General features: G+C 39.1%; 1 protein-coding gene across 2 annotated transcripts in view; it reads right to left on the reverse strand.

Annotated features, from left to right (window-relative positions):
• Nucleotides 1-14,401, reverse strand: part of RB195_014857 (uncharacterized protein) — a gene marked incomplete at both ends in the record, with an annotated part of 28,965 nt that overhangs the window by 3,899 nt on the left and 10,665 nt on the right. For both annotated transcript variants that reach the window (XM_064205293.1, XM_064205292.1), the window contains 2 exons: nucleotides 74-165; nucleotides 220-365. In XM_064205293.1, coding sequence (XP_064061173.1) covers nucleotides 74-165; nucleotides 220-365 — 238 coding nt within the window. The remainder of the gene's footprint in view (nucleotides 1-73; nucleotides 166-219; nucleotides 366-14,401) is intronic.

Below are 14,401 nucleotides of genomic sequence, written 5' to 3' on the forward strand. Positions count from 1 at the left end.
ACTAGCGAAGATCCAGCTCAATAAATCTTTCCGTTACAAATCGTAGGCGCTTAATAACTACAAGTACACATACCATTTATTGGAGTTCCTGGAGCTCCGAGAGAATTACTTGTTTCGTAATGCGAAGACATCATCCCAAACGCTCGGCGACTTGGTTGTGCAAACCTAAGGATGCGAAAGTGTAATACGTTGCAAAAAATGAAAGAGGCAACCACAAACCGATTCGAGGTCGCCATTTGTTTGTATGAAGGTCCAGTGATTTGACCAATTGGAAAACCCCCACAGCTATCCGACACTGGTGAGGAGAATGTATCCAACAGCGAGGAAAGCGCTTCAGTAGGTGTCGAAAGAGAATCGGGAATCGGCTGAAACGCAGTAAATAAACAAAAATTCTCAATGATTTTCTGAATAAACAAGCTTTCCCAGAGAACGCCTCTGTCTTCTAAAAAAAACGTTCAAAAGTAACAAATGAAGATATAAGCCACAGATCAAGGTACACGACTCACTTGGATTGTCTTATAGCGTAGCACAATCGAACGACATAATTAGAAAATCCTATTATAAAAGGAGTAAACGACCTGGTGTTGTTTATAATAACGCCAGCATGGCCGAGCTAACCATTAAGGAAATTGATGGCTGACAACGATATCAAATGAAAGCAAAGTGTTTAACAAACAGCTAGAAAAAACCCCAAAGCACGAATCAGAGAACGCGAGAGGAAGTGGAGTGTCAGCTGCGGAGAAAACAACTGCGACTCAAATGAGCAAAGCGACGAAGGCATTCAAATACGAAATGTAGTTGCTACTTACTACGCTGCTGAAATGAGAAGAAAAGACAGTGAAGGTACCCGAGTACGAATCAGGACTTGAATACACTAGCTAACCATGTTTCCGTAGAACAGAACTAGAAAGAAAAGAATTGCTAAAGAAGCCATAAGAACAGGTACATCAAAATAAAGTTGCTCGTGAAAAGTGTATGTATTTAATTAAGTGAACATTAATTACAATTTCTTTGAGAACAACACCTGGTTTTATTGATCAATCTCACTTGGTCAGCTTTGATGAAGTACTAAAAATCGTGTCTAACACACAATTGGAACGGATCCATTTGAAAACACGCCTCACTCCCGTTTTCTAGAAACAATCTGGAGGAGTAGCCCGGACTAGGTGCTAAGTTGAAAACATGTGGACAAAGCTTCACCAATTTCACTACGAAATCTTCGTCAAATACTGTGACCAGTCTCGAGAACAAACTCCTCCAAACCAAGCAGAGACAATGAAGCTTTCTCGCTTCCAAAAACCCACGTCAGAACCTGCACCAACAACGTTTCAAGAGCAGTATTTCACTTTAGAAACGCCAAAAAAAAAACTTCAGATAACCAGTATGTCAAGTTTTCAGGAATAACCTTCCTCCAATATTCTTAACTATTAAATGAATCGAAATACATACGAAAACACATGATACATCACGTCACAACATTCATGTAACTTGATCTCTGCAGATCTAGAAAATATTCAACTAATGGGTAAACTTTCATTAGTTGAAGTGATATTTAAGGATAAGTGGTTTCTTTGATGGCGAGATGACACCCCTAACCCATTTGAAAGATAGGAAAAACTAGCTTCAACACACTAATCTTGGAAGTCGTAACAAGAAAATAAGCACGGAAAACCACCTACTGTTCACGTAGAGGAATAATGAACTGAAGCGGACAAGTACCTAACCGAACAAAGGAAATATTCTTGAAAAGTGCTAAGAAGTGTTCGTAAAAATATAAACAAGGCTAGAAAAAACGTTCTCCACAGAAACAAAAGCCTTGATCGACGACTACAACATCCTTTCCTACCATCCCACTACTGCCTGATTCATGTGGCAGAAGGCTCACGACCGCGACAGACATCGCGTGCTCGCATATCACTTATGTATAACACCACTCGCGACATCAATAAACACGACACAGCGATTCATAGCCGCCAGCACTGCGATATTGCTGTTCCAGGCTTCTGGGTGGTGCAAACGAACTTGAAAGGACAGCAGATAAATATCTCCATAATCACAGTCGCGGGCAAGACTTTAGTAATCGCTGCCGTCAATGCCGTCGACGATGATTATTGCTCAAACGCTGTTTACATGAATTATCTTCATCAAGCAAAGAAAACGCCATAGAACAACACGCTATTCTTGGCCAAAAATTAGACCTTCTTGATAGCAGCAAAGCAGACAGAAAAGTTTCCGATAGCAGCACGTCCCTTAAGAGAAATAAACAAGGAACAAAAGCAACAGTGTTGAGGACTATGACCAGCTATTCTTGTTAATCTCATTTCTAAGTGAAGCAAATCGAACAAAGGAGGTCTCAAAAACCAGCAAATATTTGTAAAATAACCATAATAACTTGAAAATTCTGCAAACAATTTAAGCGTAGAGTATTTGCAGAATTTTCAATAAGGAAAAGGTTTTTAATGTTAACTAATAACTGGTGGAACGTTGATCTTATAAACAGCTGCATAATGCACAAACAAGCTAGGTTTGCTTCTCACGCAAATTGAGGAGAGGATTTAGAGTTTGCGTCTTATAGGAGGAACGAATAGACCTTAGAGAATAACGGGAATCCACTGCTTATTCAAAACTAGAGAATATTAGAGAAAGCCATTCGGTACACAAAATAAAGAAATCAGATTGGAGACGAACATACTAGTCAGTATTTTTATTAATAAAAAAACTGACTAGTACGTTTTTGGTCCTTCCAAGAAGTGTTTTTTTTTCACGTAACATATTTGCTCATTAAAATCCAAAGAAATGAGAGAAATCAAAATTTCATGGGGAAAAAGGATGTGATCTATAATGTGATAGTGCATTAAACTAAGACGAAAAGTATAGAATCTCGAAAACTCCATGTGTCATGATAGTGTGTACAAAACAAGAAACTAGTCTAAAAATGCGATAAATGATCTCACGTCATCTCTCACACAGGAATAGTTCGAAATTTCATATCGATGACCATTTGCGACAGCAACAGTTGACTGAGCACACAAAAAAAGGAGCAGCACGTGATGGCAGGAACGAAATGATAGCGCGCGAAACATCAGAACAAACAAGAGAGAAGGAAGGCAACGCGGTCGCAAAACATCCCACAGTAACCGCTAAAGCTGGCTGAAACAGGAGGGATGGGGAATTATTTCTATTTCTCTGGAAATCAGCTCACTATAAAGTTGTCTGTGACAGTTTGGCAAAAAGTGAAGATTTGTTTTCTTAAGGGGTTGCCATCTCGTGATCAAATTGCAACTCACTTGGTGGAAAGTACTACGAAGTGGAAAAAGTGCGAATTTGAAATCTTAGCAACAGCTCTTTCTTCTTCAGTAGTAAGATTCAGGTTAAAAAAGAGAAAAATTCACAACATTTCTCTTTTGCAAACGTTACCAATTCTAAGCAAAAAGAACTGATATGAACTGAAACGATGAGATTAATGAATCGTTTTGATAGCTCATTAGAAAACTAGCTGAAAAGAAAGTAAAATAGCAGTCTTGGAAGCGGAAAGAAGGTAAATGAATGATCCAGTACTACCTACGTCTGGTATGCAATATCTGAAGTGGAGCGGAACAACCTGGTCAATGAGAAGACAGAAAACAACTTATTTTAATTCAATTCATCTCTTCTCAGGACTGAAAATGAGAGCAGATAGTGTCCTTGCGCCAAATATGTAATTGCAGGCAATAGGATGGAAGCAGTGACACCACCATATCGGACGTGCTCAATATTTACCCTTCAGCTGTTCATTACGCGAAACTGAAAGTAATACCTACTTGTTCGACTATAGTGCTGAACTAATAAAGTCATAAACCTTTTGAGAATACTTCCAGAAAACTATTACTATCACTAACACAAAGAGATCATGAGGCGCTAACGTAATTCAAGAGAGGCACTAACGTATTACTAATATGTATTACGTTACTAGTGCTGGTGTAACGATAACACATGCTATCGTAGAAATAAGGGTAAATAACAAATCACAACAAAAACAAAGAAGTAAAGTAACAAAGGAGCCACAAACCCAAGTGGAATTCTCATCTCACTTCTAAGAAAAGCCATCCATCCAAAAGATTGAAATCGTGACAACTGAGTAAATAATTACAAAACAGGAGCCTAAAGTGCAGCGAATGAAAACTGATCAGGAAGCAGTGATTTGCGCTGCACGTGTTGACGCGATGGCGAAATCCAAAGAACACCTCGGCAAGCAAGCGAAGTCAAACTGCACTAAATTTAGCAACGAATAACCCAAGTTCTGCCGGAAACAGAGATCATTCGGTCAAAACAAAGTCATTCTGAAGCAGCAACTCTACTCTCATGATGTGTCACATATAGTCCTCAAGGAAGAGTTTACTTAGGTGAAAATTGAACGAGTCATTAATTCTGGACACACATTGTTTGAACTTAACGACTGGATTCAAAACATATGTAAGCCGAATCAGCCGCCGATTTAACTTTCACATTCAGCGCAACGACCGGTTTCGCTGACAGAAATCGAGTGCTTGCAACGCAGAACGAAATGCGATGAGTGAAGAGCTGGAAGTGACCTTGGTCGACAAATCAACATAAAAACGGAGAAGGAAGTGGAAAAAGAAGAGCGGATCAGATGCTGATGATGCCAGAGTGAATGTAGGTTCTAACGTTAGCGACAGCCATCGGTAAGAGAAGAAGCACTGCTTCTGCATAGAACAAGAAAGAGACCAACTTCTCATCGTGCTGGATCTGGACTGCTGAGAACGTCATACAAAACTTGCATCTGAGAACAAGAACTAAGAGAAAACGTGTAGATGGCTGGAACAATTTTTAAGAAAAGACGAGAAGTTTCAAATATACAGTAGAGACTAAACAATGTCAAAAATTAAATATATTTGTAATCCACACCAACATGAAGACTCTAGACATCAGGAAAAATCCGCGGCAGTTATCTTTTTAACTTCAAATTAAAACCAAATTCTAGGGAAAAAATGAACAACTGTGTGGTGAACTAGAACAGTAAGTAAAAATCGTGACAAAAAAGGAACAAAAAGAACAAAAAGAAACAGTCTGTCCTCCCGTCTTTACAAAAACAAATGAAAATGATATTCATTGAGTTGCCAAGAGTTACCAGTTACATACTAGCATACTAGTGAGGAACATTATATAATAAGTGTAGCAAGTGTTCTGTATAGGAGCATTATAAGTGTAGCAAGTGTTCGGTTGCAATAAAAATTACTATAACTACATGAATGAACACCGTCAACTCGTGATTAATAATAAAGATCTGGTTTAAAGAGAGTGAAGCCATATAATAGGCCTTTAAAGACACAAATGATGGGCTCTCAGAACAACGCTTAACGGTTCCTAACGAAAATGAAAATAAGGAAAGAACAAAGAAGGACTATCATAAAATAACCTGAAGGTCTCAGTTTTCTTTTTTTCGAAATGCCCTTTGATAAGATGTGGAAATAACTTAAGTTTAGGAGCAAGTTAATATCCAGTTATCAGTTGACGGCGCATTTCTGATTTGAAAAAAAATTGGCATGCGCAAAAATGCGAAACAAGAGGTAAAAAGCATCTACAAAGCAAATAGAAGAAATCACATACGCGGAAGAACAAACAAATTCGACGAACATGTCAGAAAAAACACCAGTGCTTCTATAGATAGCTTCTATAGCTTTATTAGGGAAATGGTGCTTTATGCTTTCAGAAGATAGAACTCAAACCGCTTCCGGACAGCTTAGTTTCATCGAAAGCGCTAAGCCATGCGAGAGACGTCGTCGCGGGCGAGGAAGCACGCAAACACATGTGCCGAAGCCGGATATGCGATTTCAACTTGAACATAACATGTTGTTTGCACACGTAGCAATAAAATACACAGAACACTTCGTTATCAATCTGGCAGATTCTCTAAACAACGCATCAAACAACAACCTTATCTAGACACTCAAAACTATCTGAGCAACTGTTCGTTGATGGTTAAATCCACTTCGAAATTATATTCACTATATTCGCTGCAGAATATGGAGGACAATATGGTCTGGGTTCTTTGGCAACAAAATCTGCTGTGAAGAAAAAAAGCAACATTGAGAGTTTTTTTTTTCTCACGATAGAGAATCAGCAAGCATTTGCAAAGGAAATGTGCCTCAAGAGATACCTAACTGCAGAAAGCTGCAACAACCGAGAAAGTTGAAGAAGGGGAACCAGAAAGCTGGGATTCCGAGTGGTTTGAACCACAACTGAACCGGGGACGCCATCTACAACCAAATCTCATGAATGCAGAAAAACAGTACAGTGGAGCCTTAAGTCAATGTTTCGCCTGAACACAGTTCTTGCTCCCCCTTACGTAACTGATACCGGTCGAATTTCTCAGGTGATCACTACATCATATTGACGCAGAAAAGGAAAAAAACATGAAATTAAGTATACAGAGTATGAATTATATTTCTCTAAAAACGAGTTATGAATTACAGTTTAATATGATGTTCTATTTCACGGATTCCCTAACATAGAAAACTCTGACCTAATCTTATAGCACATATGGAATCACTTACTGAAAACACACAGGACATTCGAAAAAAATGTGTACCCAAACAACTGGAAATTTTGAAGAGTTGAAAATACAGGTTACTCATATCCACAGATCTAGAAGCACTAACATATGTAGTAGGAGCAAGCGATATTGACAGAAAAAGAAACATAATATGGACGGAGCAAAATGTTCTTAGTGACTCTTCCAACAGCTGAACTATGCCCAGAGCTATTGAGCGATCCGGAAAACATGAGTCGTTTGGGATATTTCATCGTGGGCGTAAAACAGGAGCGCATCTCAGTGGCAAAATCTAGTAAGCTTCCTGTCATCAAAACAATGGAAATGTCATTGGGGCGGAAGAGGTTGACATCCGCTCGCAATCGATTTTCAGCTTGAGAACACTGGAAAAGCAGAGTGTGGGCCTGTAGAATGTACGTCGGGAAGAACCGGACAGTCTCAGTCGACCGGAAAGCGCGGCACCGCGCGAGTGCCGTGTGCCGAATAGTCCGAAATTACATGCGCAAGAGAGATAATTGGACGAAACACTGCCGACTGCGTATTCAGCAGTAAACTTCACCAAATTTGCATGAATCGAGTGCAAGCTAAGCAAGCGAACAGGTTATGAATAGTGTAAGAATTCTGTAAATGGAAAACCATGAATTACTCGGTTGTTAATGTCGCACACGTCATATCACAAGTGGCATAAAACCAGTTGACTGCAACATGTGTGTACATTCTCCGCCGTCATCAACGATGGCAGGTGGAGAGGGATGGGGGGAAGAGACCAGCCAGTGCTGTACCAGCTAGAACTGGTCAAGCCAAAAAGCGCTCATGCTACTTTGGAAAAGCGAGAAGCGCAGCAATGTGACGGCGTCGTAACGTGTGATTTAAATGACTGCACAACCAGCGGCTGAAAATGCAAATCCACTAACGACAGCAGGCACAGAAATATGACGGTCAAGATAAAAAACGAGTGGAATATGACTGACATGACTGAAGCAATGTATTAAAAGAACAGTATCAAACGATAAATAACGATAAAAAAACTCGACTATATCGACTAATATTTGAAATTCATAAAAGAAAAAATATATCCTAGGTACAACAAACATGTGAACTTTTCCAAATACGTGAATTTGCGTTAAGTTGCAAAACATGAATGGAAAAACCTCTTCACCGCCTATCAAAATCGAAGACGCGTTAAAAGCCATTGAATATGCGAAATATTTCCATCAATATTATTGTAATATCATTATTGAAATAAACAATTTCATTATTCTTCTTTGATACTGAGAAAAATAGCAACAAATATTGGACCGTTCGAATCTAAAAAGAAGGAAACAGAGACACTTTTACGAAAACTCGGCCTGTATTTTTTTCCGAAGAACATCCTGAATGGGTCGAACTCCTAGGAATCGCCGGGCGTAACTAATATAATTGAGCCTTCGACGTAAATACGGAATAAGCATAGTTCAGTTCTAGGAAAAAAGAAAACAATTTCATTAGAAAGAACTTCCGGAAATGAAAGCACAGTAACGTCCATGATGATCAAAGGAAACTTGTTCTCAGAAGCAACAAAGGAAAAGCACTGCCAAACACGACCAGATAAACAAACTTATCAATAGCAGAAACTCCGAGTTAGATATATAATCGCTAAGCAACGCTCCGCATGTCGAGAGCATCGCGAAGAGCCGGCTGCACCATGAGAAAAACAACCAAAATTGCTTACGCATCAAAGGCGCAAATTCTTTGCGTATTGGTGAGGCCGTTACAAGTTGTGCCAACGATGATGTCATCTCCATAAAAATGTGAACATGGCTTAGTGCTTGAACCTGCCTTGCTTGAATAATACATACATAATACATAATAGAATAATACATACATATAATACCTACAAAGTTGTTCTGAAAGACAACACATCTTTTGGCAGACGGATCTAGCTATATAGGGGTGGGTGTAGTGTAGCGGTTAGAGGTTCCGCTTTCTGCACGATCGATCGATCGTTCGGAGGTTCGAATCCGCCTTAGTGCACACCACGCCTTTCATCCCTCCGAAGTCGATAAATTGGAACCAGACTTGTCTGGGAGGATAAAAACAGTGACTTGACACATCGGCTAGCCACCGCAAGTCATTGTATAGGCCAGATACACGTTCGTAAACCCCAAACGATTCTGAATTGAAGTGAACGTGGGGGCATATCCCAAGCGGATTGATTAACGCAAGAGACTTTATTTATCCTTCATCTTCCAACAAGAACAAGCAGTCAAAATTATTCTTCTCCAACATTTAGGAAAGGAAAGAAGAACATTCTCATCCTGTTTTGCTTCCTTATTTCTAAACGGAAAGAAGTTTGTGAAAGTTTACGCAACGCTTGTAGTGGCGGAACTCCAAACGAACGCCTGAGTCAATATTGGATATCTAGTTCAGTGCTGAATTCAGCGTGAATGATGAACCTGACCAAAGTCGCATTCACTCATCATGATGATTATGATGATATAAAGATATCTGCGAAGAATATAGATATTCCAAAATTTCTAAGCGTAGACCGCAAGTTAGATATGTTCACACAAGCTGACGAAATTCACTCTGCATTGAAGTTTTTGAGGTTTTACGAAGAAACGTTAAAGTCAATTCTACCATCTGCTGCTAGCAACTCAATATGCTGAACGGACCAACTGTGGAAAAGCGACCAGACTTGATAAATCACAAGAGTACTCTTGCTCCACGAAAGGGCTTGACCCGAAAAGGCATGCCAGTCAGTCACTCACACTCAAAAATTACACTAAGATGGTTTGGATGTGTTGTCTCATTTTTCATATCGAGAAGGCTTTGCAACAGCAAACTGTTGTCTGCTTTGGTTCTTAAGGAGTGTCTTCAGTCAAGAAAAAAAAAGCTCCATTCAAATTCCCTCAAATCAAAGTGTACTTGGTTCAGTTTCTCGCTAATAAATCGGAAATGTTCTGAGTTCAGTTGGAATCATCGAAAGAAGAAGTAGTGGCGAACAAAAAGGGCAGGTCAACAAATCCATTCTAAAGACTCCTTTCATGTACCAAAAAATGATCTAGAAAATTAGCAAAACAAGATGATGACTTTTTGAACAACCTAACAACGTGATCGTAAAACGTCGCAGCCACCGAATTAAGCTGAGTTTTGAGCAGAAAAAAAAAGAAGACTACACTCGACAGAACTATATGTTATTACGATCGCGCTCCATCGATATCCGGTCCCAATGCAACGATTGAAACACTCATCCGTGATGGCACAACCATAAACATTCGCAGTTCTGCAACAAAAAGTCAGACCACTGCGGAGCTTAGTGGGTAAACCCGAATCGAATGATTTGTAAGATATGCGAAACGTGAGAGAATGGTACGGATAAGGTTGCAACAGACATGGCAAGAACAAACACATGATAGGTAACTAAAACTTTTGTTAAGAAGTTGTTGAAGTTTTTGGGTGAAAGGTGGGTATAGATTATGAACATGAGCATGGCCCCACCCAATTTTCCTTAATCGCCATGAAAAATTGAGTGACGTTTTTTCCTACGAACGCCGGTGTCCTCAGAAGCCTATCGGTTTTAGTTGAATAAGGAGGTGAGAAATCCCGACTGATCTCGTTCGATCGTTCGATCGAGAGCGATCGTTCGCGGACGTGGTGTGTTCCCACGTTTCTCGCAGGAACAAACGAAGTTTTTTAGGTTTTTTAGTTGTTTTTTTTAGTTTTTCAAGACGACTGAGGAGAGGTGACCGAAGTCACGCTCAAACTCGTAATCTACATCCCCAACTCTACAACTGCCCACAGAGGAACCAACATCTTCAGTTCCGTGATACGCTACCATTTATTTTAGGGAGAAAGTTATTGAAAAAACAATGTAGCACCGCAAAATACTGAGTGAAAAATTTATAGATTGGACTCGTCGAACTATTATTAAGAATAATTATATATTTTAAAAACTCATAAATAATATTTATGGTACTCACAAATGTAATGACTGTGATAAGATCTAGGAAACAAAAAGGTAAGCAGGAAAAAGGAAAAAGTTTGCGGCTTCAGTGCATAATATGAAAAGCTGAAAAGGTGGAAAACAAACCCTTACGTTGGAATTCCCAATTATGTACAAACTGCACGGATTAATTAAGACTCCACTTTATTGCATTACGCTTTATAGCCTCTATAAACAATGGCCAGATAGCAGCAGAACTAACAAATTCATTAGTTTTCGTTACCAATATCGCAGATAGCGAGCCAACTGCCGTTATAACTAGATAAATTATCATATTGCAAAGCTAACTAATGATAACTCCCTTGCGATCTAGAGAGTTAAGCTAAATACTACGAAAGGTAAATGAAAAATGCCGACTTCGGAGTTAAATTGTAAAAACGATCAGCAAGCAGCGCCAACTAGTGTGAAAATTGTACATACTAAAGGAGCAGGAAGCTGTGTACTGAAAGTACATTACCACTAGGTCCGGCAGAGCACGTTTATATCGTTATGAAACGCAGAAATTCTTCGCAACAAATCATCGGAGCGATACGATAACAAAATTTCCGATCATTTTCCTGAGGTCCTAGATAGTTGAGATTTCCCGGAATTTTAACGTTCTCTCAATGGTAATCTAGTAGAGATCTTTAAATACTTGCATCAGCGAAGACTGTCTTACAGAAAATATCTCAATAAATGTATCCTTCAACCGCACATAGTATTAAAAGTTGCACATAATCGTTTCTTCCCACGCCTCGTATATCGCGCATGATTTGTTTTCTGCGCCTGGAAAGCGCCACATTTTTATGAGAACGCCGATATAAAGACTTCAAAGATAAGTGTTGTACCGCACACTCAAACAGGTATCTTCGGATTTCCACGAATGCTACAGGAATATTGGAACAAATTAGTTTGGATTATCTAAGAATGAAATGAATGAAACAAAGTTGTGCAGGGTTAAATAGGTTGGAAGGCAAAAAAAAAAAATGGAATCTCTGCAGTGACGAACTGAAAGCATTTACTATCAGGAGATCACAAAAGCTCATTACAACAGACCAATTGTACAATAACGTGGTGTTACGTAGAACTGACAACAGCTCGATTCACTCCGCACTTTTACGGGACCTAAATTAAAGTAGGGCGTACAACCAGATCTAGTTGTTTATTCACGTCCTTTACTTTATCAGTGGCCAGTGATCAAATTTGTAAGAGTGACAGGCAATCCGAGAAGACGAAAACTATGTAAAACTAGAACGATGAAGAATTCTTGCTCACCCATAATGCACATAATTGCAGATCCCAAGATATTTTGTTACTTACCGCATAATTTAACAGCTTTTTAAAACATGAACTTGCGATTCGCGGTTGAAACACTTTAAAAAAGCCTTCCTGCTCCTCTATGAAGCAATTTAATACGTACTCGAAAGTATAGTTTCTTACTGAGTGGCAACCTTTCAGCTTTGTTTTTTTTTTAAAAAAAAACTGAAGATGGGCGTAGATAATGATGAAGTCATTCTACTCTATAACTCACTGACAATGCGAACGACTACATGCTCGTGCACTACCCAAGGAACTTATCCTGACTTATTCTGAAGCGTTCATCAGTTCCAACTGCTTTGTAATTCAAATTTTTTCTACAAGTACAAAAAAATAAAAATAGAAGTTCTTTTAGGAACTACATGCTGATATAAAGACTTCAGAGATCAGTTTTTGTATAGCATACTCAAGCAGGCATCTTCGCATAAAAAAACGGATTCGTGGGGAACCTAAATTTGCAAACCAAAAAATAGCTTTTTTTCCCCAAGAATTAAAGAGAAAATAGAAAACTTAGTGCAGAACTGAAAGACGGCGCCTCTTCAGTTTACTTAAACAAAACTCGACTCAGAGGAAACGAGTAAAAACGAACTCCCAAAGAACTAAGAGATTGAAGAGCGACGGATACACACACAACTTTCCGTAAAAAAACAGTAGCAATACGAAATAGGACAATTTCATGGGAAAGCATGGAGTTCAAAACGCCAGATCCAGTTTGTCTTTTTCAAAGACGGTTTATAGAACCAGTAGTACAGGTAAAGAAACCTGTATTTCCGCATATACAGCTGCGGCAGAGTTTCGTTTTTCATAAACACGACGAATGGGGACAGGAGTTTTGTTACTTTTTACCTTACTAACTATTACAGCTTATACATCAGCTTATACACCAATAGTTTTTGAGGTATACCTCTGCTAATTTCTCTTCCAGATGAACAATAACACCGGATTTTCTATGCTTGATCCCTAAACGTTTTCTATCCAAAGCCTCAAAGATCAAAACCATACAACTGACACAACAACACCATCCTGTTTACCAGAAGTGTAGACGGGGAAAGCCATCGCGCGACTCACTTACCGTCGTGAAATCTGCAATTTGACACTCTACACTAGCCCTTATGTGAAATCTGTGCTACCAAAACATGCATCATCTCGCCGATCCAGGAAAACACTGACACAGTAGTGTCTTGTTTTGATTCCACACAATACCACGAAAACCACCCCCACTGGCAGATCCCTTCATGACGCTAAATGCAGGGTTGCATTACACAAAGCAGTACACAATCGGAAGCGCAAAAGCATTGAAGTCACGCGACGTACGCCATAATGAGACTAGCCCTATATGTTTCAACGCTCACCGGAATGAACAATTAGCCCCGCAACGTTCCGCTGAAAGACCACCCGACAGACATATGCAAATGCGAAACAGAGTCAACAGACAAAGAATAAAGAAATCATCTATATTCCGCAACCACCGCTTCCAAATACTGCAACGAAATCTTAGGTAAACACTGCAGGATAAATATTATCCCAACACAAACAACATCGAAGAGTCACGTGTGAAATAGCAGTTCCCGGAGTTCTTGTTCTAGGAAGGAGAGGTTGAAGAAATATAGAAAAAAAACTCAAGATAATCAATTGAATGAGAAAGAAAAGTTTCGAAGGAATGTGCTTGAGTCTACCAAACAATAAGAAACGATTCCAGAATTCAATGTCAATGCTCTCGTTCCAATAAGTTAATCAGTTGAAAAAAAAAAGTTGAAACAAGTCTGTTTTCTAGGGCGTAGATATGATACCTTCGAAGAAAACAACACGGTAAAAACTAGTAACAGTACTCTAAGATTAGCCGCTCAAAATCGGAATGAAAGGATGTCCTTATATGAACCAAACATTAGCAGAGTTCGCATTACAAAGTTTGTATCATACAGATACTATATTATGGGACTGAGCCTTTTTCAAAACCAATCTCTCAAGTTGTCTATTTTTGCAGACAACATTGCTTCAAAAACGTTTCGCATCAAGAAGTAAATCGAACTAAAAACGACAGCTCCGGACCGAAAGAAAAGTAAGCAATTTCCAAAATATTTCGCAACATTATTACACAACTTTGTGCAATCAAATACTCACATCACTACTAATAAAACAGAAATACAAATTTAAGAGTGATGTTGAGTTGAAATGTTCTGTCTATTACAACAGCATCTAATGCATATTAGGAATATTAGACCAGCCGTACGTTAGCGCTAATCAAATGCTGAACAAAATGAGCTAATACGTCACATTAATGGCGAATAAGCATAAAATGTCTCACTCTGCACTCATTCATTGTGAAAATATCAATATGAGCAGCAAGGAGAAAACAGAAACGGTTTCCATACTCATGAATTCCAGGTGATAAGCTGACCTTTGAGTAAAAAGAAACGGTCAGGTATCACAAATAATGACCCGAAAGAAAAGGTTTGCCTGCTGAAATGAGATGTTTTGCCAAAACACATTGCTCCACTACTAAGAAGGCAAGCTAATGAAGTGAGCGAGTAGAGCGCGTAATTGAAAGTCCAAAAGCAGAGTTTACTGAC

Source organism: Necator americanus, chromosome V (assembly GCF_031761385.1).
Source record: "Necator americanus strain Aroian chromosome V, whole genome shotgun sequence".
Lineage (NCBI taxonomy): Eukaryota > Metazoa > Nematoda > Chromadorea > Rhabditida > Ancylostomatidae > Necator > Necator americanus.